Source organism: Phocoena phocoena, chromosome 10 (genome assembly GCF_963924675.1).
Source record: "Phocoena phocoena chromosome 10, mPhoPho1.1, whole genome shotgun sequence".
NCBI classification, from domain to species: domain Eukaryota; kingdom Metazoa; phylum Chordata; class Mammalia; order Artiodactyla; family Phocoenidae; genus Phocoena; species Phocoena phocoena.
The window spans coordinates 73,904,065-73,931,087 of NC_089228.1; the positions used below are offsets into that span (position 1 = coordinate 73,904,065).

General features: G+C 43.4%; 1 protein-coding gene across 1 annotated transcript; it reads left to right on the top strand.

Annotated features, from left to right (window-relative positions):
- The first annotated feature begins 1,341 nt into the window (after positions 1 to 1,341).
- SPATS1 (spermatogenesis associated serine rich 1) lies at positions 1,342 to 26,061 on the top strand. Its single transcript, XM_065885967.1, has 9 exons — positions 1,342 to 1,470; positions 3,629 to 3,837; positions 4,025 to 4,194; positions 11,575 to 11,722; positions 15,731 to 15,855; positions 17,412 to 17,573; positions 21,982 to 22,102; positions 23,282 to 23,344; positions 25,914 to 26,061. The coding sequence occupies exons 1-9, from the start codon at positions 1,342 to 1,344 to the stop codon at positions 26,059 to 26,061; spliced, it is 1,275 nt and encodes a 424-aa protein (XP_065742039.1).
- Positions 26,062 to 27,023: the final 962 nt, after the last annotated feature.

The following is a 27,023-nucleotide window of genomic DNA, read 5'->3' on the forward strand; positions in this document are numbered from 1 at the left end:
TTGAATCCCTGCCCTTAGCACAGTGCCTGGCACATAGGAGGTGCTTGGTAACTGTTTCCTGACCTGAACTGGTGGTGCGGCCCTTTGAGCATTTGGGAGCTGGTGGTGGTAACAGGTTCTGAGGTACTAATGCTCCCTCTCGTCCATCTTTGCCAGGCCCCCTCTGCTTACCACGGAAGGTTTTCAAAGACGATGGTGCATCAGTAATCCACTGAACACCCATTTCCCCAGCGCCCGCTTTGTAGGAGGCTTGTGATGCCTCCGCCTGAAGGCATCAGTAGAGAATCTCCCATCACATTTTATTTCCCATGTCCTGGATTACACTGCCCTCTGGTGTGTGTTTATGGGACAGCATGTCAAATGAGGGTTTGTGGTGACTCTTCACCTTGGGGAAGAGAGGCTCCCATACTTGAGCTGTTTGCAGTGCAGCTGGGGGGAGAGATAATGTTTTAAGACCCCCCCCAATTTAGCTTGAAACTCTTGAGGTTTACCAGACACAAGAGGCTTTTTACCGGTGTCCCTGACTGCCGGCTATCAAACAATGCCATCCTTCTAGGCTCAAAGTTTCTCGCCGCTGTTCTGCTAAGACCCGAAAGGAACAGGAGTAGAGTTTATTTGATATCACTCCCCCTCTGCTGCCTGGTTTTCTCTAATCCCCGGACACCTAGTTCTTACAGCTACCTCACTCTGTGCTCTAAAGGGTCTGGAATCGCAGCAGGCCAAGCAAGAACGACAACGTCCGGACCCTCCCGATTCGGTGCCTGCAACACCCGCGGGGGTCCACCGGCTTCCACCACCTGCCTCACTCTGCTGTCCCTTCTCAGAGCTGAGCCCCCAATCAGTAAACAAGAAGGGGGGTTCCGCAGGGCAGAGGGGTCAGTGGGGCTAAGGTCCAGCTCACCTTGCTCTCACCTTGCCATGGAACCTGCTAGAAGTGTTTGCCTTTTACGATTAGGTTGGATCCTGAAACTGCCGATATGCAACCACGTGTGACCCTCAAAAACAGCAATTTCAAAACAAAAACAAGAACAGAAAAACATCGTACTTAGACACGTAAACCCTACTTGTGCTAGTGGTGGCCGCAGAGTCCCAAGTTCCCCCGGCTCATTCAGACCCAGCTCACGGCACGGAAGTATCCCAGATTGCAGAGCAGCAAGGAGGGCCCTACAGCCCGAAAGAAGGTCAAGTTGATTTCGGGGGCCCGGGATCGGCCCCACTTACTGCGTCAACCCTCTGTACCCACGCGGGTCCCGTGGTGACCTCCACGCCGTGCTTGGTTTGGGGGGCGCAGCCAAAAGAGGAGACGCCAGTGGGGGACCCTGGAGAAGCCCGTCTTGCCGGATGGCGCTCGCCCTCCAGGCTGTACCAGCAGGCCTTTCCGGGAGCTTCAGGAGGTCTCAGGCTTCTGGACGCATCGAGCACCCCAAACCCTCACCTCTGCTGCCGAACCCGGGCAGTCCAGCTGCGCACGTGGGAGGCTTCCGGGGCTCCGCCGCCCGGAGAACCCCTTAGGTGACTCCCGTGCCCTGCCAGACCTCGACCAGGCGCAGGAAGCATCTAAAACTTGCCCAAGGGATGAATGCATAGTGTCCCGGGAGGCTTTAAATCTGCAGAGTAACGGAAGGTTTACGAGCCCGCAGTACGCAGGACACTTAGGATGAGAGAGAGTTTCGGCCCTGCAATCTACCCGGCTGCCCCACAATCCCCGGACCAACAGGTCTTGATGTTTTGAAACCTGGTGATGCAGGTTAGAGGCCTGGTCTCTTTCTTTCCAGGAGGATGCAAATAGGAGAGGGGCTCAGCTCAGGCCATTTAAATCAACAATCCATCCACCCATTTATACATTCATTAAACAAATGGTTATTGAGTGTCTATATGTGCTAGGCACTGTGCTAGGTGCTTGGTATGTAGCAGGGAACAAAACAGACAAAAATCTCTGCCTTCTTGGCATTACAGCATTTTAATAACTACGCTGTTGCCCAGCTAACACTTCTATTAGAAATGTTACCTCTTCTACCATGGGATAATTAAACAGATAAAATGTGGTTTTAAAAAAAACTTTAACAAGAGGAAATCATCAGGATATAATGTGATATTTTAAAAAGCATTCTAGAAAGTTGTATATGTAGTTAAATTCCACTTATGTTAACATATATGTTGGGAATTCCCTGGCGGTCCAGTAGGACTCTGAGCTTTCACTGCCCCAGCCCGGGTTCCAACCCAGGTTGGGGGACTAAGATCCTAAAAGCCGCGTGTCGTAGCCAAAAACAAACAAGCAAACAAAAAACCCCAACAAAAACAAAACCAAAAACAGAAACACTTATGTGCATAGAAAAAAGGACAGGGAGAAAATAACTCCTAAATATCAGTAGTGGTGTGGTAAGTTGTATTTTCTAAGATGGTTACAACAAGGTCCCCCACCCCCTAGGCTCTTCATACAATGTGACCTGGATTCTCCCAGTGAGAGGTGTAGTCAAAGTTCCCTCTCCTTACATCCATGGCTATGGATGCTTCTGCCTGATTCTCCTGGGATGCTCCTATTTGGGACCCAGATGCCATGCTGTGAAGAAGTACATGGAAAAGCCATGCGTAGGTGATATGGCTAAAGCCCCAGCTGAGGTCCCAGTTTATGGTCAACACAAGTCACCAGACATATGAGTGAGAAAGGTCCAGCCACCTTCTGACTGCAACCACATGACCCCAAATGGAAATAGCCTAGCTTAGCCTAGCCAACCCCCAGAATCAGGAGATAATAATGATTGTTGTTGTTTAAAGCAATTTCGGGGCAATTTCTTATACAGAAATAGATATCCAGAAAAAAGTGTTTTATCTAGATTGTGGGATTATGAGTATTAACAATATTTTTTAATATTTTTCAAGATTTCTACAATGACCACTTTTTTGTAATAATCAGTAAATAATTTTCTTATAGTCACTAAAAAGATTATTAAAAATAAAAACACAGTCTGATTTTTTTTTTTTTTTCACTCCACCAGGGGAGGAATTAGGCCAGAATTTGAATTGAGGGACTTAAACCAGACTTGGAGAAAAGCTTTCCCTGCACGATTGATTACATGCTGGTAAGTATTAGTAAGATAAGTTTAAATTGGTATGATGGAGAGAGTGGTAGATTTGGAATAAGAAAACTTGGAAATGAATCTCAGCTTTCTGGGTGACCTTGAGCAAGCCCTTGCTCAAATTCAGCTTTCTATTTTGAAAAATGCAGCTGGCTGCTTAAGGAAGATAACATCCACCAGGGAGCCTGGCCCAGAAAAGGCGCTCTGAAGTGGCAGGTGATCTTGTCTAATCCAAGCCAATTATAAGCGGGCATCTGCAAGCTCTGTGGAGGGCTTATCCTTCACTGCCACCAGGGGCTACAGTCCCGATAATGAAAATTGCCTGGAGAAGAACCACAACTCTTAAAAAGAAAAGAAAAAAAATCCAGAAACACCAAGCCGCTTTTCCAGCGGTCCTTGCCCACGACGCCCCACCAAGGCTGGAGACTCTAGTTCTAACCCCTTCAAATGACTCCATCACGTGCGGAGGCCCAAAGAGCCCCGGGATACAGAGGGAGGAGGACCGGGAAGCCCAGCCTGGCCGGAGGCGGCGGCCTCGCGTTTCTGGGCAGGTGTCCTGGCAACTCCAGAACGCGCCGCCGCTGGAGGAGCAGGTGGCGGCGGCGTCCCTCTTGCCCTTGGCTCTTGGTTCCTCGGCCTGGCGTTCGACAGTTCGGCTGCCGGTTGGGGTTGGTGCGTTGATGTCGGCTGCATCCTCCTTGGAGGTCTCCGAGCGTAGAGCCAGGCCTCCCCTGGGGAAAGGGGTGGAAGGCCCATCTCGGTGGGCGGGGCGAGAGCCCAGGGGAGCTCGGCGGGCATCCAAACCGGGAAGCGCCCAATCAGGGAATCTGAGGGAGGGAAGCTCTTATTAAGAGGCCAACCCTGCCCGCCTGACTTTCAATGGCCCGTGGAGTTTCTGTTTGTTTTGACTGATGCCTTTCTTACAAAGGTCTTTTCGTTGTCTCCAGGTTGCTTTTAATATTTAAAACCAACACATGCATAGCTCCGTCCATGGACACTGGAAACTGTCCACGGGGCTGTCAACTCCCCCCCATCTACACAGCGATCTGCAGCAGTGAGCTGGAGAAGGTTCAAGAGAAAGGAGACTCTGGCATGACCACAGGAGAGTGGAGATACAGTTGAGTTTAAGAAATCAGGAGGGCTGGGTGGGATTTGGTTGCTCTATCCAAGTACACTAGAGTGAGAAGGCATTTTTAAAAAATTAATTAATTTATTTTACTTATTGATTTTTGGCTGCATTGGGTCTCCGTTGCTGCGTGGGCTTTCTCTAGTTGTGGTGGGTGGGGCCTCCTCTTCATTGCAGTGCGCGGGCTTCTCATTGCGGTGGTATCTCTTGTTGCGGAGCACAGGCTCTAGGCCCGCGGGCTTCAGTAGTTGTGGCACACAGGCTTAGTTGCTCCACGGCATGTGGGATCTTCCCGGACCAGGGCTTGAACCCATGTCCCCTGCATTGGCAGGTGGATTCTTAACCACTGCGCCGCCAGGGAAGCCCAAGAAGGCATTGTTGAAGTTTAAAAGGAGGCTAGTTTGGGAGCATGTAGAAAGAACTTCTTGTATTAATACTGTCTGTATTAACTGAAGATCTGATAAGGCAGAGAGCAGCATCAAAGGAGAGCTTTCATAAATGACCTCCCCGGATCTCCTAACAGCCAAGAGGTATATTACAAAGAGTAATGGGGGCCAGAGGTTTGACCTGCCCAGTGCTTCAGTCAATAAACGGTGAAACTGGGATTTGACATGAGTCTTACGGTCTTCAAAGCCCAGGCCCTTTCTTCTTCTTCTTCTTCTTTTTTTTTTCTTTGCTCATATATTAGATTTGTGGCATTGTGTATTGGATGGGACAACTCAGGTGGAAATTATGAACACTTTAATGAAAGGTTTAAATTAAATAATGGATGGCATGATTGGTTCTTAAGGCTGAGGAGGATGTTTGGGAGCGCATCTGCCTTCAGAGAACAGTGCCATGGAGCAGAGCAGCCACAGTCTCTCAGAAAACCTCTGAGTGAGTACAGATAGGTGGGTGGCCTTCATGCTGCAAAAAGGGATTGTAGAATGCTCTGTGTCTGCCCCATCAGATCTGAGCTTGGTCTCTGGTCTCCTGTATTCCAGGTCTGTAATCTCTTAATTTGTAAGTGCTGGGAGAGGATGGAGGTATGATTTACTACCCACCTACAAGCGGGCGCCAGTAGAGCGGTAGGAGTTTGAGCCATTCATTGCCCAACGTGGCTAGTTCAGCAAGGAGAAAAAGGTTCTGGGATTCTAGCTTTAAGCTCCAGACCTTCCTGCAGTTTTCGGGTTGACCAGGGGGATAAAGGAGGGACCTGCTGTTTTAAGGGTGGGTGGAGGGGCTTCAGGTTTCTGAGTTAGGGGTACTGGAAGAGCACCAGCGTCTGAGATCTCCAGACCACATTAACCAAAGATCCATGGCTTCTTTTTCTGCTGGGTAGGTGTGTCTACTTAGGAGACCACATCTGAGCTCAGCTTCACATGGAGCCCACGGGCTTCAGGAAGGAAAGGGGCTCCATGAACCAGCTAAGGATGAATGCATAACTGTGGGGATATATGCATTTTTCCAGCAGAGAGGGCCCACTGCTTTCATTAATTCTTGGGGGAGTCTGTGATCCAAAAAAGGGTTAAAAACCATCATCCTAGATCTTTAGTTTGTTTGTTGAGCAGATAAGCAGGGATGGGAAACTGAGTGTTTGGTTAAAGAGTACCCACATTAAGCTAACTTGGCTTGCTGTATTATTTTCTCCCCACCAGACAGTGCTATGGTGTAAATCTACTGAGATGACAATTGTGTGAAAGAGCCTTGGTTATGTAAGGTGTTATTCCTGCCTAAAGAAATGGAAATAATTATCGTGAATTCCACAGATGTTACCGAAGAAACAGACTTTCTATCTTTTTCTAAAAAATTAATTAATTAATTTTTGGCTGTGTTTGGTCTTCCTTGCTGCGCGTGGGCTTTCTCTAGTTGCCGTGAGCGGGGGCTACTCTTTGTTGCGATGTGCGGGCTTCTCATTGCAGTGGCTTCCCTTGTTGCGGAGCACAGGCTCTAGGCACGCGGGCTTCAGTAGATATGGCACACAGGCTTAGTTGCTCCACGGCATGTGGGATCTCCCCGGAGCGGGGCTTGAACCTGTGTCCCCTGCATTGGCAGGCGGATTCTTAACCACTGCACCACCAGGGAAGTCCCAGAAACAGACTTTCTTCTAAACTTCTTTTTCTTTTCTGATTCCTTTCTAGTCATCAGAACCTTCTCTTGGTCCTTAAGGTTGGACCATCTTTTCGTATTTCATAGAGTTTTAGCGACTTGTTAGGATTTTCTATCTTATGACTCACTGGATTTTAATTGCATTTGAGTAACAATTATCAAGATGAATGGTGACCCTTTTGAGAAGGACGTTCCTTAGGTTACAGTAGCTCACCCCAGCCTACAGTGCTAGATAGAGAGGTGGGATACGCAATGGGAGCTGGGCACGACAGGTCATTGACTTGCTGAAAGTAACTCGATGTTACTCTACACAGTGGGAACATCAGTTTCAGAATGGGTGGGTTCAGACTTGCATTTCCAGTCCTCTTCTCCTACCTGAGGAGATGTGGAGGGGCAGCCTGAGGTCATGCTTAAGTGTCTCTAGGTCATGTTTGAGGCTGAATTACTACTAGGAAGACCCGGAAGTCAGCTGGGTCTAGAGAATGTGTCATTTGAGCAGAGCCACTGCTCTTCCCGCCCTGGTGGGTCAGACAAGTCTGCTCTTATAGCAAGCACAGGCCACTTTCTAGAGTGTTGCCAGCACGAAACTTCTAAGCAAACAAAGAAATAGGCTACATTTGTAGATGTGATTTCAATGCATGCTACTCAAGGTCGCATAATACATTTACATTTTGCCCCTCAAATTAAAAAAACAAACCCAAAAATCTTGTGAGGGGCCCCCTCTGATACCATCCCTAGCAGCCAATCCCTGCTTTGATGAGCTCTCCTGTCTTCTAGTGGCCGATATACAATGTAAAATGTTTCCGGGCTGTGAAACGGCAGCCCCTGTTAAAACCTCTGGGCAAATACTATCATAAGTAAATGCTATGATAAGTAACTCAGAACTGACATACAGGTCTCAACCTAGAAGACATCTCTGCTCTTGATCTTATTTTTTCTCCACATGTGTGGATCCCTTCTGCATCCTTATACATACATTTCACACCTTTTTTCATAGATGTGTTTCTAGAAGTAGAACCTTGGATGAAAAAGGCACTTCTCATAGGCTTTGGAGGATGTAAATGGCCAAATTGCTCTTCAGTGAGATGGAGATATTTTCAGCAGCAATGTACAAGAATGCCGTTTCTCCAAGCTGTGCCAGCTGTGGGTATTTGCAAAATGATAGTGAATAATAGTATCTCATTTTACGTTCAGCTCTTTTACTAATGTAAGGATGAACTTTTTTTTCCAAGCGTACATAGGCTATTTGGGTGTGTGTGTTTAATGAATTACCTAATAATGTCTTTTGCCCATTTTTTTCTCTTGGGTATTTATTTTCATCTTACAAATGTTAAAAAACTCATACTTTGTCATGATTATTAACTCTTTTTCTTATTGTGTATGTTATAAATTTCCTCCCAGTTTAGAGTTTGCTATGGAAGTTTTAAATGTATATGTATTTAATCTATGCATCTTTCTTTTATTTTGCCTGTATTTGATATCTTTCTTAGAAATAACCTCCCCACTCTGACATGATGTAAACATTCGCTTATCATTTTTCAGGTATATCTTTATAATTCATTTGGAATTTATTTTGAGATAAGAGAGATTTAATTTTATTTTCATGCCAAATGATTAATTAGTTGTTCCAGCAATCTTTTTTGAATGATCTATCCTTTTTTCACTGAGATAAGATGCCACTGTTATCACATAAAATTTTATTCTATCTACATTTGCTATTCTATTGATTTATCTGTCAGGGTGTGTGTCAGTAACACTAAACTACATTTTATAAATTATACTCCATTGCTCTGTAACCTTGAGCAAGTTATTTGATATTTCTCGTACTCAATTTCTTTATGGGTAAAGTTATTTCTATTTTATTTGTAATTGTGGCTTCTCTTTCATTTCTTATACTGTTTACTTGTATTAAGATTTTTTTCTTGAACTTTATCTACATTATTAGTTTTTCCATGAAGCCATAATTCTGATAATCTTCTTTATTTCATTCATTTCTGCTTTTATTTTATGATTTCTTTCCTTATCATTTTGAGATGTTTGCCTTTTTTCCCCTTATTCCTTGAATTGAAAGCTTAGGTCATTAATTTTGGAATCTTTGTTTTTTAACACTATAACCTGTTACTTGTAAGATAGATATTTTTCACAGTTTGTGTCTCTGAAATTGGATTGGTCTTACCAGTGCTGTGGGCCCAGTAGCCCATGTGAAGTAATTGTCATAAACTTTGCTGGATGAGCACTGAATAATGCAGGCGTGAGGTCAGTTTAGGTGGAAAATGTGACCTTTAGGGGTTGAGTTGAAAAGTGATTCAGTAATCAGACTTTTGAATGTAAGGTTTAAGAACGCCTTAACCAATTAATTAATTAAATAATTAATTTATTTTGTGGTACGCGGGCCTCTCACTGCCGTGGCCTCTCCCGCTGCGGAGCACAGGCTCCGGATGCGCAGGCCCAGTGACCACAGCCCACGGGCCCAGCTGCTCCGCGGCACGCGGGATCCTCCCGGACCGGGGCACGAACCCGCGTCCCCTGCATTGGCAGGCGGACTCCCAACCACTGCGCCACCAGGGAAGCCCTTTAACCAATTGATTTTGCTTATATTTTCCTTCTTTAAATATGCACATGAGTGGTATGTGATTAAAATCTATATCTAAGTAAGTCTGAAATGGTGCTTCAATACGTATTAAGTAAAAGTCCTAAGTGATAAAGCATGTGTCATGATGTAATTGGCAGCCTCTGTTCTTTGTGGTACATAGAATAGTAATATTATTACAATGTCTTACATTCAGTAAAATACAGTTTATGCATTTAAGGTTCTAGGTTCTAATTAGTGCTTTAGTTGAATCCCACAGTTTTGATATATTGTACATATGTCATTGATCATTAAGTACCTCATGAGTTCCGTTATGTTTTCTTCTATCATATGAAATATTTAGAGGTGTGGTTTGAGTTTCCAAGCTTATGGATGTTTTTTGGCTGTCTTTTTATTATGGATTTCTAATAGTATTTCATTGTGGTCAGAGAGTGTGGTCTGTGTTGTATTCGTTGACACCACATTTGTGGTTCCGTGTCCGGGGCTGCTGCGGACCTGTGCTCTCTCTTCACAGCTTTGCCCTCCACTGGGCTCCACTGCGTCCCAGCTACTCACCCCTCAAGCAACCAGTTGGCCCTCATGTACTGAGGGCTGCTCTAGGCTCTGTGCCATGTTCCAGAGCAGCTCTTCCCACACTTGGCTGGCTCTGAGAATCACCTGAGGTGCTTCTTTTTATTTTTTAAAATATTTATTTATTTATTTGGTTGCACCGGGTCTTGGTTGGGCCACGCAGGCTCCTTAGTTGTGGCATGTGAACTCTTAGTTGCGGGACGCATGTGGGATCTAGTTCCCTGACCAGGGATTGAACCTGGACCCCCTGCATTGGGAGCGCAGAGTCTTATCCACTGTGCCACCAGGGAAGTCCCCTGAGGTGCTTCTTAAACATACTGATTCTCGGGTTGTCCCCTGTAGGTCTGGGTCAGAGCCCTGGAATCTGCATGTTGAACAAGTGCCTCAAGGTGATTTTCATGACTGGACACATATAGGGAGTCAGGAAGAGGGACAGGATAGAATACAGGGCAGTGATGGAACTGGGCTTGAAGAGGAGGAAGTTCACTGCCAAGCATGAGCCTAAGAGGTAGAGGGAGACTTATTAAAAATGTGAGTTCCCAGGCTTCAGCACACGAGATTCCAGTTTGATGGGTCTGTAATGGGATTTGGGAATCTGTATTTTTTAATTATTTATTATATTTTTTGTTATTTTCTTTTGTTTTTATCTTCCTTCCCCCACCCGCGTCTTTTTTTTTTGTTAACTCTGTATGCAACAGTCCTTACCCTGAGAAACCCCAGGATGGGGGTATCGTGAGGGGAGGAAGTAGCTCAGCTGGCCTTTATTAAACTTTGTAGAGTCACAGGCGAAGTCCTCTTAAGAGTAAAGGGTTTGTTGGTAGGGTTGGGACTTGACAAAGGTGGAAAAAATATGATTCACTTGATAGATGAATTTGAGAGGGCGTTGATAGGAAACGAATAAAGAATTGGCTAAGGGTCAGTTCCTCTGACAGATGGTGGGAATTTGCCCAGGTGCCTGGCATATGCCACATACATGTGAATCATGATATTGTGTAGGTGGAACAGCAGTCAGTCTAAAAATGTACTCCAGAGTCAGAGAAGTCCGACTCTTGTTTCTTAAAATTCTCCTGTAACCGAGAGCTTACATTTTATCTATGGAGCATCTGTGCTCTCTGAAGGTGTGCATAAAGAAGTGCAATATCCAGTCATCTGATTTTTTTTTAAGTGACTGGACAACGCACACACCTATATAAAGTGATGAGAGAACAGATCGACTTTCGCATAGGAGTTATAGTACAGCAGAGTGAAGACAGTGGGTGTGCTTCTCTATCTGACTGTCCTTGGGTTTCAGGACTTGTAATCGTGGGTGGTTGGGGAGTTATAATGCTTTGCCATTTATTCACTCAAACACTTATTGAGTATCTATTTGTGCCAAGCACTGCTCTGAGTGCTACTAAGATGAATAAGACACAGTCTGGTGGGGAAGATGTGATATAAAAGAATGATGACACTGCGGTGGGAGGGGAACCCATAGATGTTCTGAAGACAGTTCTTTGGATTGTGATCACCAGCTATACTCGCTAGTCTTTCTATGAATAAATCCTTTGGAGAATTTTCTTGAGATGCTCAATACAATGTACAGTGATATATAGCTCAATTCAGACCTTCTTTCTTCCACTTAGTTTAGTTAGAGTAGGTGAACTGTGTGGCCGGGGGGCAAGCAATCTAACACAGAAGTTAGCCTTTTTAGACTTTAGTGTTATAGGAGCTGTGATCCAACCTGGGCCAACATGTTTATTTTCTATGTGGTCTTGGTTGCTCAACATTCTGAGCCTCAGTTTTCTCATCTGTAAAATGGAAGGATAAGTAATACTTCTGTCTGTGTGTTGTTATGAGAATTAAATGAGATAATGTGTGAAGATGTTAACACAATCTCAAGTATACAGTAAATGCTCAAACTTTTTTTTTTTTGGCTACGCCATGCAGCCTGTGGGATCTTAGTTCCCTGACCAGGGATTGACCGTGGGCCATGGTGGTAAAAGTGCTGAGTCCTAACCACTGGACTGCCAGGGAACTCCCACAAATGTTATTTTTTAAAAAGAAATTATTTATCATCTAGGAAACAAGATAAAGTGGGAGCTTTTTCATGAATGTAATCAAATGGTGATGTCTATGTGTTGCAGGTACTAAACTCAATGATTTTCTGGAATCTAAGGGATGCTTTGCCAACATAATGTCCTCTGGCAGAAGTGTCAGCCTCTCATCTTCTATTGAAACAGGTCTAAGCGTCAGTGGGCCTTTCAGCCCCGGCAGAGGGTCTGTTCACCCAGAGTAAGTAAGGGTCCAGGAAAGAGCTGTAAATGCTGGGGTCAATTCTGACCAGGGGCCAACAGTCTGAGGGGTAGTGTGACATATTTGGCAAGAGCATGGATTCTGGAGCCAGACTGGGTTCAAATCTTACTCTGTCACTTGGCATCTGAGTGAATTTGGGTAAATTACTTCACCTCCCTGGTGAAGCTTTCTTATCTGCAAAATGGGGGTAATACTTCACAGTTGTGAGGATTAAATGAGGTAATACATACACTGTAAAGAGATTAGAAGACTCCCTGGCATACAATACAGGCTGTGCAAGTGCTGGCTATTATGAAGGTGAAATTAAACTACATATTTTTTGGGAATACGTACATACATACACAGGTGGTAAATCTTAAAGAAAATCAAAGAAATGGTTACCATAACAGTCAGAGTCAGGATAGTGGTTACCTCTCGGGGAAAGGGACACACAGATGGTTTTTGGGGAGTGGGAGGAAAGGGCTGGCCATACTTTATTTCTTCTCGTGGATGTTGGCCTTAAAATTATTTGTAAAACTGTATTTAGAAAAAAAGTATTCTGTACTTTGCTGTGTTTATATTTCTTTTATGGTCAAATGTTTTGAAAACCTTTTTCTAACAATTTTTGTTATAAAGAAAGTAATATAAGTTCGTTGTAGAAATTTTGAAATATAAAAAACAGTATTAAAAATAGCAGTCACAATAATCTTATCTCTTAGAGAATCAATGTTAACATTTTATTTTTTTATATGCATGAGAAAAAATTGATTTCTTTCTTATGCATAGAAATATGTATTTATTTTTTACATTAATATCATATTATACTACTTTTTTGCAAAACCTGCTTTCTCCAACTCTGCATTTACCCACTCTTCCACAATCATCTGTTTATCTGTCCATGTCCTCTTCCCCTTGAGCCTAAGCTCCCAAGAGCAGGGACTCTTTGGATCCCCAGTGTCTAGAGCAATGTCTGCCACAAAATGTACTCAGATAAATGTTTGTTGAGTAAAACAAAGTAGGTGGATATTTCTAAAGTTCTTTCGGAAAGTTTCCTTTATCCTTGCAATCTTTTCTACACAGTTAGTTTGGCAAACACAAATACATAAAAAATATTTAGAAGAGACATATTTCACCCCAGTGTCAAAATTATGATACGCTTTGAACTGGGAGGGGGACTCTGAGTTGTCGCACTTTTGCTCTATCTGCACACTTCAAAAGTTCAAAGCTATTAGTGTAGATATGTTTATTAAAAACTAGAGATCGAGGACTTCCCTGGTGGCGCAGTGGTTAAGAATCCGCCTGCACGGACTTATATATACTACCAGATGTAAAATAGATAGCTAGTGGAAAGCAGCCCTGCATAGCACAGGGAGATCAGTTCAGGGCTTTGTGACCACCTAGAGGGGTGGGATAGGGAGGGTGGGAGGGAGACGCAAGAGGGAAGAGATATGGGGATATATGTATATGTGTAACTGATTCACTTTGTTATACAGCAGAAACTAACACACCATTGTAAAGCAATTATACTCCAATAAAGATGTTAAAAAAAAAAAAGAATCCGCCTGCCAATGCAGGAGACACAGGTTCGAGTCCTGGTTCGGGAAGATCCCACATGCCGCGGAGCAGCTAAGCCCGTGTGCCACAACTACTGAGCCTGCGCTCTAGAGCCGGCAAGCTGCAACTGCTGAGCCCGCGCGCCACAACTACTGAAGCCGGTGTGCCTAGAGCCCGTGCTTCGCAACAAGAGAAGCTACCGCAATGAGAAGCCCGTGCACCGCAACGAAGAGTAGCCCCTGCTCGCCGCAACTAGAGAAAGCCCGTGCACAGCAATGAAGACCCAACGCAGCCAAAAATAAATTAAAAATAATAATGAGAATAATAAAATAGATTAAAAAAAACCAAAGTAGAGATCGAGCTATACAAGACTTGTGAGTTATGGAACTCGGGTTCTTTATGACTTTTAGGCAACATAGTCTAGACTTAACCTGGAGATCCAGCTCTGCCTCTGTCTGGGGTGTGTTTTATCGTTAGCTGTCTTGAGGACCCACTTCCCTTGCAAATGGAAATGATTCTATTGGCCCCACCTATATCACAGGATGTTTGTAGGGAGCAAACAAGACTATCAGTATGAAGTTGGTTTGAAACGATTCAAATATCAGGGTGATGTAATATTATGAAAAAAGATCCTATGACTTGATAACAGTTAACTACATCTGAAAGCATTGTCCAAGGCCATCTATCAAATGCAAGGCCACTTAGACCAGAAGTGATTGCTTTTTCTGTTGACACTCAAAATAGTTTGCTGTATGCCTTTTTAACTGCCAAGAAGTTAGGCACTAAACATAATGCTCTGTTATTACAGCCATTTCAGTCTAGGTTTGTTTTTGATTATTTCTGCCTCTTCTCTTTATACTGACTGATTTTTTTCTTTGCAGTCAATTAATTGAAAACGTATCTTTTTTGGTAACAGTTTTATTTGAAGCATAATTCACATACCATATAATTTACCGGTTTAAAGTGTACAAGTCAATGGTTTTTAGTGTATTCAGAGTTGTGCAATCATTACCGCAGTCAATTTTAGAACATTTTTTGTCACCCCCCAAAAGAATCCTGTACCGTTTAGCAGTCACCCCCATGTCCCCTATCCCCCCAGCCCTGGAAACCACTAATCTATATTTTATCTCTATGGATGTACCTGTTCTGGATGTTTCATATAAATGGAATCACCGGTATCTGGTCTTTGGTGTCTGGCTTCTTTTATTCAGGTTTTCAAGGTTCATTCATGTTGTAACATGTATCAGTATATCACGCATTTTTAATTTTTATATTTATTTATTTGGCCACACCGCATGGCTTGTGGGATCTTAGTTCCCTGACCAGAGATTGAACCCGGGCCCTCGGCAGTGAGAGCACAGAGTCCGAACCACTGGACTGCCAGGGAATTCGCATCATTCATTTTTTAAAAAATTGTGGTAAAAATTATGTAACAGGACGTTTGCCACTTTATCCACTTTAAGTGTACAATTCAGTGGCATTAAGTTATACTCACACTGTTGTGGAACTATCACTACTACTTTCAAAACATTTTCATCACCCCAAACAGAAAACTCTGCCCATTAAGCAATGATTCTCCATTCTCCCCTCTCCCCATTTCCTGGTACTCTAATCTAATCTACTTTCTGTCTCTATGACTTTACCTATTCTAGGTATTTCATATAAGTGGAATAATACAATATTTGTCCTTTTGTGTTTGGCTTATTTCACTTAGCATAATGTTTTCAAGATTCTTCCATGTCGTAGAATATATCAGAACTTCATTCCTTTTTATGTCTGAATAATATTCCATTCATGTATATGCTACATTTTATTTATCCATTCATCTATCAATGGACATTTGGGTTATTTCCACCTTTGGGCTATTATGAGTAATGGTGCCATGGACATTCTTGTATAAGTATCTGTTTGAGGGTCTGTTTTCAGTTCTTTTGGGTATATGCCAGGAGTGGAATTGCTGGGTTATATGATAATTTTTAAAAAATATTTATTTATTTGGCTGCGTTGGGTCTTAATTGCATCACGTGGGATCTTTGTTGCAGCATGCAGGATCTTTTTCTTCGTTGCAGTGCATGGGCTTTTTGTTGCGGCGCATGCGCTTCTCTAGTTGCGTCGCGCGGGCTTAGTTGCCCCACAGCATGTGGGATCTTAGTTCCCTCATCAGGGATCGAACCCACGTCCTCTGCATTGGAAGGTGGATTTTTAACCACTGGACCACCAGGGAAGTTCCCCGATAATTCTATATTTAACTTTTGGACACTAAACTGTTTAAGCACGCACCTTTTGAATATATTTCAGTCCCCTCAAATTGTGACTATATAAATTATATGCTCATGGGCTTTTATCGAGGAGTAGTCTTAGTTCTCATAGATAAGGGGAATTCTAGTGTAAGATCAGCTTCTAACTTCCAATTTAAGCACATTGAAGAATCTAATCCTTCTGCTTCCTTTCCAGCCCTGCTGCAGATTTGGATCTGAAATCCTCCTCCTCACATTCTGATCACTCCTCTGAAACCTCACTGCCTGAAGCCCGAAAGGATAAATATCGCCAGGAATTCAGCCTGCTTCAGTTGCAGACAAGTGAGTAAGTCACAGGTCGTCCTCCATTCCCAGGGTCTTTGCAGAAGGCTGCCATACTGTTGGGTGCCATTCACTGAAGGCCCATTAGGTGCCAGGCATTCAACACTTCATCTCTAATTCTCACAACAACTCTGCTGGGCAACTATTTTTATGTGTTTTGCAAAAATAAAATGCTTTTATGTAAAAACCGTAAATGTACTGTAGCAAAATACTAAAACAATAAATAAGTATGTAGAGTATAAAAACCCACACCCCAATATTCTCCAATAATCTTCCCATTCTACCCCATAGCTGTGAAGAGTTTGATATATATTCTTTGAGAATTTTGAAATGTATATATGTATGTATACGTTTATATATATGTATGTTTGTATATATATATTTATTGCTTGTAATATACCACCATATTTTCACTAGTAGAAAATAATACACAAATTATTTTCACTAGTAGAAAATAGTACACAAATTATTTTCACTCAAAGTAAATAGATCATGGACCTCTTTCTTTGTCAATACATATAGACCGGGGCTTCCCTGGTGGCACAGTGGTTGAGAGTCCGCCTGCTGATGCAGGGGACACGGGTTCGTGCCCTGGTCCAGGAAGATCCCACAGGCCGCGGAGTGGCTAGGCCCACGAGCCATGGCCACTGGGCCTGCGCGTCCGGAGGCTGTGCTCCGCAACGGGAGAGACCACAACAGTGAGAGGCCCGCGTACTGCAAAAAAACCCACAAAAAACAAAAAACATATAGACCTATGTGGCTAATACAGACCTACCCATTTTACACAGAAGGAAACTGGGGCTTGGAGAGATTCAGTCACCCATACGAGTACACGAACCTAGGAAATGAAGGGATGGGATTAGAACCCAAACTTGCTTGCCTCCAAAGCCTGTGTTCCTTCTCGGCCACCAAAGAGCACAAGAGTTTCTTAAGCAACCCTAGAGCTGTCAGGAGATCTTTTATTGTTTAAAATCACTTTAGCCATTTTACAGGAAAAGGGTCAAATGAGGAAACAGAGACACTGAGAGGTCCAGTAATTAGCCTAAGGTCTCACAGCAGCCTTTCTCCTTGGTCAAAATCATATGTACACATTTCCCTGTGTCACTGTAGTGCATGCATGTGCCACTGTTGCTGCCAACACCATGTATCATCCGGTTAAGATGCCATGGGTGTTCCAGCCCTTCCCTGGTTGATGGGCATTCTGTTCTTCCTAAACACTTATTAGAGAAAGGTTGGATTGTAGGTGGTTGTAAAACTGTCTCTGAGCTTCCTAACCCATACATCACTTCCAACCATAAAACTGGCTTTATTTTTGAAGGGGAGGGTAAAAAGGGAAAAAAAGAGAGCCCTCTTAGATAGCTTTCTTCCTGCTTCCCTGCCTTTTGTGCCTAGTTCCACAGAGTCTGACACTGCCCTCGATGTAGAACCAAGGAATTATACACGTTATACACATTATAGCCAGATAGTGCCTGGGGGGCGGTTCACAGTGTTTTGTCATCCAACTACATTGTGACGCTGGGAACAGTGCTGATGGAAGGATTTCTGATGTCTTGCAGAAGATGGGCAGCGTCCTGAGTGGACATTTTACCCAAGGCTTAGCAGCAACATCCACACCTACCATGTTGGAAAGCAGTGTTTCTTTAACGGGGTCTTCCTCGGCAACAGGAGGTCTCTATCAGAGAGGACGATGGACAAGTGCTTTGGGAGGAAGAAATATGGTAATGTTTTCCTCCTGGACCTTAACTGTGCAATGTTCAAAAATACTCCTGAGTCATGATTCTGCAGGCCCGGCGTCACGTGGCTGGGGGCAGCCCTGCGGGGTCACCAGGTCACCCAAGTGCAGCCAGGAAGATAGGAAAGTGAAGGGGATGGTTGGCAGATTGCACTTTTTGGCATAGAACTCACAACATATGCTGATCTACATTTTTGTTTTTCTCTGGATTTCATAAAATGCTAATGTGACATTTAAGTCATCAGATAAGTTCTCTCAGATACTTATTAATAGAAACCTCCACTGAAGTCCGAGGAAAATAATTCATGTTTTAATTAAATGCTGCCTGTCATATGCATTTAAATTGTACTTTAGATTCTCTTTTTTTTAAAGTGCATTCTTTTTTAAAAAAATTAATTAATTTATATTTCAGCTGCGTTGGGTCTTCGTTGTGGTGCGCGGGCTTCTCATTGCGGTGGTATCTCTTGTTGCGGAGCATGAGCGCCGGGCACCCAGGCTTCAGTAGTTGCAGCACGTGGGCTCAGTAGTTGTGGCACATGGGCTCAGTAGTTGTGGCACGTGGGCTCAGTAGTTGTGGCACGTGGGCTCAGTAGTTGTGGCTCACAGGCTTTAGAGCTCAGGCTCAGTAGTTGTGGCACACGGGCTTCGTTGCTCCATGGCATGTGGGATCTTCCCGGACCAGGGCTGACTTCCCACTCCAAATTGAGATGCAGCCATAGGGTAGAACAGGAAGGATTTATTTTTTAATTTTAATTAATTAATTAATTTTGGCCACGCTGCGTGGCTTGTGGGATCGTAGTTCCCCAGCTAGGGATTGAACCCGGGCCACAGCAGTGAAAGCACGGAGTCCTAACTACCGGACCGCCATGGAATTCCCAGGAAGGATTTATTTAACTGGTTTATGTATGAAAACAACTGAGAAAAATCAAGAAGGGATTGTGTTTAGCTTTCTATTGCATGGGCATGCTCTTGGCTATAAGTAAGAGAAAAATCAAATTATCACAGACTTAAATCATAAGATATTTATTATGTAATTAACAAGAAGCTTTGACATCTAGGTGACCTATATAGTCTGGTTGCCCAGTGATGTCATCAAAGATGTAGGCTCGTTTTGTTTCTTTTTGTGTGTGTGTTACCATTCTTCGTAGTGTTGGATTTTCTTGTCTTGATGCTTGTCACCTTATGGTCACAAGATAACTGTTGCAGTTCCAAGAATCATTTTTATATTCAAGACATGAAAAAGAAGAAAATCTCTTGTTGCCTTCCCCTTTTAGAAGGAAGGAAAAGTTTTCCCATAGGGTCCTTGGGAGACTTCCTTCCACTCGTATCTCACTGGCCAGAACTGGGCCAACTGCAAGTACGTATCAAAAGTAAATGAGAGGGCTTCGCTGGTGGCGCAGTGGTTGAGAGTCCACCTGCCGATGCAGGGGACACGGGTTTGTGCCCCGGTCTGGGAAGATCCCACGTGCCGCGGAGCGGCTGGGCCCGTGAGCCATGGCCGCTGAGCCTGCGCGTCCGGAACCTGTGCTCCGCAACGGGAGGGGCCACAACAGTGAGAGGCCCACGTACCCGCAAAAAAAAAAAAAAAAAAAAAAAAGTAAATGAGATTATCATGATGATCCAAATCCTAACCCTAACCCATCACTTCCCTCCTAACTCGAAAGTAAACATTGTCCTGAATTTTGTGTTTATTATTCCTTTTCCTTCCTCCCTCCCTCCCTCCCTCCCTTCCTTCCTTCCTTCCCTTTCCTGTTTTTATTGTCTTTTCTCCCCAACTAGATAAGATTCCCTATTCTCTAACCTTGAATTTTCCAGATTAAAAAAAAAAAAAATTGGGATGCGGGTGGTATTAGCCTAGTCCTGGTTTCAAATAATAATAACAACTGCTACCATTTCTTTTTTTTTTTTTGGCCACGCCGTGTGGCATGTGGGATCTTAGTTACCTGACCAGGGATCGAACCCGAGCCCCCTGCAGTGGAAACGCAGAGTCTTAACTAACCACTGGACCGCCAGGGAAGTCCCCATTTCTTTTTTTTAAGCATTACATGGGTATACTATTTTTATTTATTGACGTTTAAATTTCACCATTAAACATGGAACAGAAGTATATGCTGGCCCTATGTTCATATTTTTGAAATAAAGATAAATGGACAGATAGCTTTAAGGGTGCAACATACTAAACATTGCACAATATATATTAAACAACTTAGATTATACCTTTATACATTTAGTAGCACAAGTATAGGGATAAGCCATGCAATTGAAGGAAAAACCTGTTCAGGACTGAACAGAGAGGTCCTTGGTTGCTGACGGAATCTCCCCTTGACTTCAGACTTGAGACAAACCAAGGAGTCTGTCAATATACAAAAACCACTGAATTCAGGACAAACAGTAGCCACTGGGTAGATACTAAGGAATTGGCTCTTGCTAATTTGGTTTGTGGGGACCAGTCTGAAGGGTTGGCTGGATGCTAGAAATGCTGCAGCTCAAGTCCAGGATCTGTAGATTAGAAGAGCAGTCTAGAGACAGAATGGTTAGTGCATTCTTCAAAAAGCTCTGGTTTTCCAAACAAGTTCCTAGGATACTTTCCCCAAACAGGGTGCTACCATTTCTTGAGTGCTGATTATGTATACAGGTTATTCTCATTCAGTACTCATGATAGCTATGCAAAGTAGACATTTGAAATAAACAGTTTATAAATGAGGATTTTAAGGCTTAGGGAAGTTAAACTGCTCAAGGGCATAGAACTAGAAATTGCAGAATTGAATTTGGACTCAGGCGTGACTGATTTCACAGTTCAAGCCCTTCTCACCACTTCTTGTTGTCACCTGACCTTTACTTGTCAGTACCCTGGTTTGGGTTTCAAAAGATAGGGGTCACTCCACTCTCCTTGCTTTGAATCCTCAGCATTTCATCCTCAGGAAGCACTCAAGGTACAGATGTAGTTGATGTTATTTCCCTGCACTTAAGAGCTAATAAAAAGTTTAGCTGAAGAGTCTTAGCTATTGAAAAGGGTTTTGAAAGAGTAAAAAATAGAAAATTAAAAAAATCAAGTACTCCAGTAACTCAAGTACTTCCACCAATTATGCAGATGGCTTTTCTGAGTTAGCTAGAGAAATCTGGGCAGGTAGGAAACAGCTTATTAAAAATCTTCCCCAGCTCTCCCTTTGGCTTGTATCTTGTGGGTACACGTGAATGGAACAATATCAAAACAAGCATTTAAAAATTGAAAAGAGGGTCCTGTTCATTGGGTGTGTGAGCAGAGAAGGAGGTTGTGCTTCCAGCCATGCATCCTTGCTTCTGATCCCAAGGTGGTTAGTCTTGCAGTCCAGGATTATTCCCTTGGGAGATGCATCTGGTGTAAGAGGTGCAGGTTTAAACGACCATCCTGTACCAGGCTGACTCCATGTGGTTAGTTACTTATTCCTGGGGCATTGGAAGCGGCTGGGTTGGGTGTCAGAGCATGGGCTGAGGAAGCAGTGTTTGCTCAGCATCAGTAGACTTTTTCGTGACTCCTCTTCACCAGGAAGGCCACCTCCTACTGCTACACTACCCTAGTCTTTGAGTCAGCAGGAGTAGCAGAGCCCTTATTAGTTGATTTCCTCCTGAGACCCAGTCGGAGAGGCAGAGCCCCAATTAGAGCTGCTAATCCCGGAGGGATTCAGGGATTCAAAGTGCACTAATGTTCAGGAATGAAAAGATTTCAAGTCAGAGTTCATGCTAATCATTTCAGATACTTTTGATTCACCATTCATTTTAAACCAAAACATCCCATCCAAACCTAAGCTATTCTTCTTTCCCAGGGTGAGGTAATCATAACAACACCTTTTATTGATTAATTTATTTATTTTTGCTGTGTTGGGTCTTCGTTTCTGTGCGAGGGCTTTCTCTAGTTGTGGCAAGTGGGGGCCACTCTTCATCGCGGTGCACGGGCCTCTCACTATCATGGCCTCTCTTGTTGCGGAGCACAGGCTCCAGACGCGCAGGCTCAGTAGTTGTGGCTCACGGGCCTAGTTGCTCTGCGGCATGTGGGATCCTCCCAGACCAGGGCTCGAACCCGTGTCCCCTGCCTTGGCAGGCAGATTCTCAACCATTGCGCCACCAGGGAAGCCCAACAGTACCTTTTAAAAAATGTCTCAAACATAAGCTCGCACTTTATTTGTTTTTTTAAATCTCTTTTATTAAAATTTATTTTTAATTTTAATTTAATTTTAGGCTCACACTTTTCATCTCCTCAAGGCGAGACAATCACAAACAGAACATTAAGATACCTATATGTACCTCATAATAAAACACTAAATTATCCTGTTTCCATTGTCATGTCAATTCTTACAGCAAATCTGTGGATCATCTTCAGCCCTTTTTATGATTTTGTTTTCAAACACCATTCACAGTTATTGATCCCAGGAATGGAATCCCAAAGGTAACTCCAGGAGATAATCCATATACGTATCCAGAACAGAGTAAAGGCTTCCACAAAGCAGGATCAACTCTCCCACCAGGGAATTTTTCAGTGTAAGTGTATGTTAATACTAGGGTTATTTTGTTAACTTTAAAGGAATTGTATTTCTTTCCACTACATATAAATTATATTTTACAAGGGGTGAATCTCAACAAGACATATTTGGTGAGAATTTCTAAAAAAATCTGTACCTAGTTCCTTAGTGTATGCACAAGTACATATGTGTAATTGAAATCATACACAGGATCTTGACTACAAAAAGGTCGTTGTTAATTTTGTTCCTGTTATTATCAACAAATATGAAGACTTCAGTTTTCATACTGAATCAGATTGTTGGTTAGTGACTACTGTTTGGATTGACTTGTACTTGCAACTAAGCATTGAGGAGAAATAGAGGGTCATTAAATTAAAAGAGAAAACAGTTGGTATAGTACATTAAAAATATTTTGAAAAATCAATCATGTTCCAAAGAAAACAAAACCACTAATTTGAAAAGATATGTGCACCCCAATGTTCATAGCAGCATTATTTACAATAGCCAAGATATGGAAGCAACCTAAGTGTCCATCAGCAGATGAATGGATAAAGAAGATGTGGTGTATGTATACAATGGAATATTACTTGGCTGTAAAAAAGAATGAAACTTTTGCCATTTGCAACAACATGGATGAACTTGGAGGGTATTATGCTTAGTGAAATAAGTCAGACAGAGAAAGACAAATACTGTATGATATCACTTATATGTGGAATCTAAAAAGTAAAACAAACTAGTAAATATAACAAAACAGAAACAGACTCACAGATACAGGGAAAAAACTAGTAGTTACTAGTGGGAGGGGGAGGGGCAAGACAGAGGTGGGGATTAAGAGGTACAAACTACTATGTATAAAATAGATAAGCTACAAGGACATATTGTACAGTACAGGGAATATAACTGACATTTAATAAGGACTATAAATGGAGTATAACCCTTAAAAATTGTGAATCCCTATGTATACACCTTAAACATATTGTAAATCAACTATACCTCAACAAAAATTAATCATGTTTGTTTTAATGATGTTTACTAAAAATGGTAAAAAAATAATAAGAATTATGGCCCTTAACAGTTTTGAAGCCCATATGTAACAATTAAAACCAGAAAATAAGACATTTTATTGAACACAATGATGCATTGATCTCTTTGCCATAGAAACCATACCAATCTTATGGTTGCCTTTTCTGTTTTTCAGAATGCCTTATGAAAAGAAATTTGATACATTTATTCCACTTGAGCCTCTTCCACAAATTCCCAAGTGAGTTCTCTCAGCATGTTTCATATTATCCTATCTTTATGAAAATATCAATTGTTTATTTTCTCCTATGGAGGAGCTCATAGACACCTAACACGTAGGGACTTTTTGAATCCCAGCAGGTGGGTGAGGCAGTTTGAATGGAGGGTTTTTGGTTTCGAAGGTCAAGTGTCTGTGGAGTCTGGCAGCTGGGCTGCTCACATCTTCAACAGGTATGATTGACAAATACCAGATGCCATGTGTAGTCCTAGGTGTGCACTGTGAGGGGTTTGACGTGGCGCAAAAAGTCAGGGTCGCTGCTTTCCAAAACATAAGAGTTTGTTAGAAAAGACAGGGCTTTCCCTGGTGGGGCAGTGGTTGAGAGTCCGCCTGCCCATGCAGGGGACACGGGTTCGAGCTCTGGTCCAGGAAGATCCCATATGCCACAGAGCAACTAAGCCCGTGTGCCACAACTACTGAGCCTGCGCTCTAGAGCCTCAGAGCCACAACTACTGAAGTTCCACGCACCTAGAGGCCGTGCTCTACAACAAGAGAAGCCACCGCAATGAGAAGCCCATGCACCGCGACGAAGAGTAGCCCCTTCTCACCACAATTAGAGAAAGCTTGCGCACAGCAATGAAGACCTAATGTAGCCAAAAATAAATAAATAAATAAATTTATTTAAAAAAAAAAAGAAGAAAAGAAAGGCATATGCTTAAATGAGTGCAGCCAGGGAGGACGGTTAGAGTTTGAAGAGGTAGAGAGCAAGCTATTGGAGTATTTCTGTATTTGAGGGAAGTATCATTCCTCTGATCTTATATGTTAGCTCAGCTCCATTCTGAACCTTATACATTTTGATATGCAGGTTATCCTTATTTTTTGAAGAATTCTGCAGTTCCCATTGGTACTTTCCTTTTGGTTAAAGAATTCCTTAATAGAGAGATTTTGAATTTCCAGGTAGGAGAGCTTTTTGGTTTTTATTTTGTAATTCATTTTTACTTTTATCACCTTGTGATCAGAAAATATTGTTTTTATTATTTTTACTCTATGGAACTTATCAAAATTTTCCCTGTGATCTAATATACGTTCGATTTTGGGACTCTCTCAGCATGCATTTGAAAGTACATTCTATTTCATCAGTATGCGAAGTTAGATACATACCCAGAAGATTTATCTTATTGATTATTCTGTTCAGTCCCTATATTTTCTTACTCATTTTTGTCCACTCATTTTGTCCACTTGGACCAAGAGTTGTTGTGTTATTATGTCCCAATATTAGTGTGTTTCTATCTTCACTGTTTTTTTTATAGATTTCTTTTTTTTCAAATAAATAAATTTATTTATTTATTTATTTTTGGCTGCGCTGGGTCTTCGCTGATGCATGCGGGCTTTCTCTAGTTGCAGAGAGCGGGGGCTAATCTTTGTTGCAGTGCGCAGGCTTCTTGTTGCAGAGCACGGGCTCTAGGCGCGCGGGCTTCAGTAGTTGTGGCTCGCGGGCTCCAGAGTGCCGGCTCAGCAGTTGCGGCGCATGAGCTTGGATGCTCCGTGGCATGTGGGATCCTCCTGGACCAGGGTTCGAACCCATGTCCCCTGCATTGGCAGGCGGATTCTTAACCACTGCGCACAGAGTCTTAATCACTAGACCGCCAGGGAAGTCTGTCGTCCTTCTTTTCTTACTTGGGCTTCTACTATTGGGTTGTCAGCTTTAAATGATAACCATTACTCCCACCTATTGCTATGTGTGGTAATACTCCAGCAGGTTTATCAGGGTATTTTCTCAATCGTGATGCACTTCTCCCTAAAAACATGAAAATTTTAGCTGCCAAAAGATGAAAACATTCTTCGTCTTTCTGCTCTGACTCATCCCAGGAACCTCACTTCCTGGTACCTCTCGGAACCCACACACTGCAGCCCAGCATATGCCCTTTCAAATCTCAACAGACCTGGGGGGACGCTGGGTGTCTGTATTAGCTGAGGTCCCGGCAGAAAGCAGAAGGCACACTCAGGTGGGATTCTGAAGACAGTTTAATGAAAGGACTGTTTACCAGTGTGTGAGCAGGTTGAGGAAACTCACATGGGAGGGCGGAGCACCCAGGGGCTCCCGCCAGTGGGAAGCTCTTACTGCTCCTAGATCTGAACAGCAGGAGGAGGGCCCATGGTTCATAGAGCAGCAGGAGAAGGAGAAGGGCTGTCTGAAAGGACCTGCGGCAGAGGAGAATACAGCGGCTCCAGAACTGGGGTACCTCAGGAGATAGGGCGGGAGCTCAATAAGACATACCCACACCTCTGTCTTTCCACCTTCTGATCTCCTGTTGGTGCCTCCCATTAGCCAAGCCCAGCTCAAAGGTGGGGGCAGGGAGGAGTCAAGGTGATGCAGGCTACTGGGGTCAACGTCTTGGGTAGAGAGGGATACAAAAGAGATCTGGGTTTGGGGCAGGGGCAAATGGTGAAGACTAACACGGTGTTTGATTTTGATTCCTTGCAGCATGGGAGGCCTTCTTACTTTTGGAGGATGTAGTGCTTTGTCTGCTGAAGGTGTTTGTAAATTTTGCATCAGACAAACTCAACTCAGGGTGTTGTTTTCTTCCCATAGCTTGCCTTTCTGGGTGAAGGAGAAGGCCAACAAGCTGAAGAATGAGATAAGAGAAGTTGAAGAGCTTGACAGTTGGCAGCCAGCGGTCCCCTTGCTACAGAGTTTGCTACCTGTTGGTGGGTCAAAGAACCTTCAAAAAGTAGCATAGGGCTTCCCTGGTGGCGCAGTGGTTGAGAGTCCGCCTGCCGATGCAGGGGACACCGGTTCGTGCCCCGGTCCGGGAGGATCCCACATGCCACGGAGCGGCTGGGCCCGTGAGCCATGGCCGCTGGGCCTGCGCGTCTGGAGGCTGTGCTCCACAATGGGAGAGGCCACAACAGTGAGAGGCCCATGTACTGCCAAAAAAAAAAAAATGTAGCATAAAAACTGGAGGCAAGCCCAGAAGAGCAGGCTTTTGAGAGGCTTCACAGTGGAGACGAGAGAGACAGAGAGCCTCTCCCAGAGTGGATGGTGCCCTTTGCCCCGAGATGGCCCTTGGGCAGATGTCATGGCCGTGTGTCACCTTGTGTGGTTGAGAACTGTTAGTCTTGTAATGGAGCACAGCCTTTAACTCCGTGCCTCTATCCACAGGTTCTTTGGACTTTCCAAGACAATCCTGAACAGGAACAGGCCCAGGAAGCAGGCACCGACTGTCCTCTGGAGAGCCTTTTCCTGTTAATTGCTTCTGTTGGTGCGACTGTTCTAAATCAAATGTTTGACTTGGATGCAGAATCACTGTGTTTTGCCTCTTTTAACTTTTTTGTTTTGGCGGCGCTGCCCGGCTTGTGGGATCTTAGTTCCCCGACCAGGGATTGAACCGGGGCCCTCGGCAGTGAAAGTGCAGAGTCCTAACCACTGGACCGCCAGGGAATTCCCTTAAGTTTATATTTTGAAAACTTTCAAACTGATAGAAAAGTTGCGAGAATCGTACAATAAACAGACACCTACATATTCTTCACCTAGAGTCTACAATTAACATTTGTCCAGAGTTGTACACATTCTCTTTTTCTCATATTATTACTATTATTATTTTGCTCAATTATTACTATCAGTTTTGATAAATATATTTATTTATTTTTGGCTGCGTTGGGCCCTCGTTGCTGTGCATGGGCTTTCTCTAGTTGTGGCGAG

Coding starts and splice junctions, on each gene's coding strand:
- SPATS1 (XM_065885967.1), top strand. CDS start 1,342: ATGGCGCTCGCCCTCCAGGCTGTACCAGCAGGCCTTTCCGGGAGCTTC. Junction 3,838..4,024: donor GGGGTGGAAGGCCCATCTCG/GTGGGCGGGGCG, acceptor CGTTGTCTCCAG/GTTGCTTTTAATATTTAAAA. Junction 11,723..15,730: donor AGAGGGTCTGTTCACCCAGA/GTAAGTAAGGGT, acceptor CTTCCTTTCCAG/CCCTGCTGCAGATTTGGATC.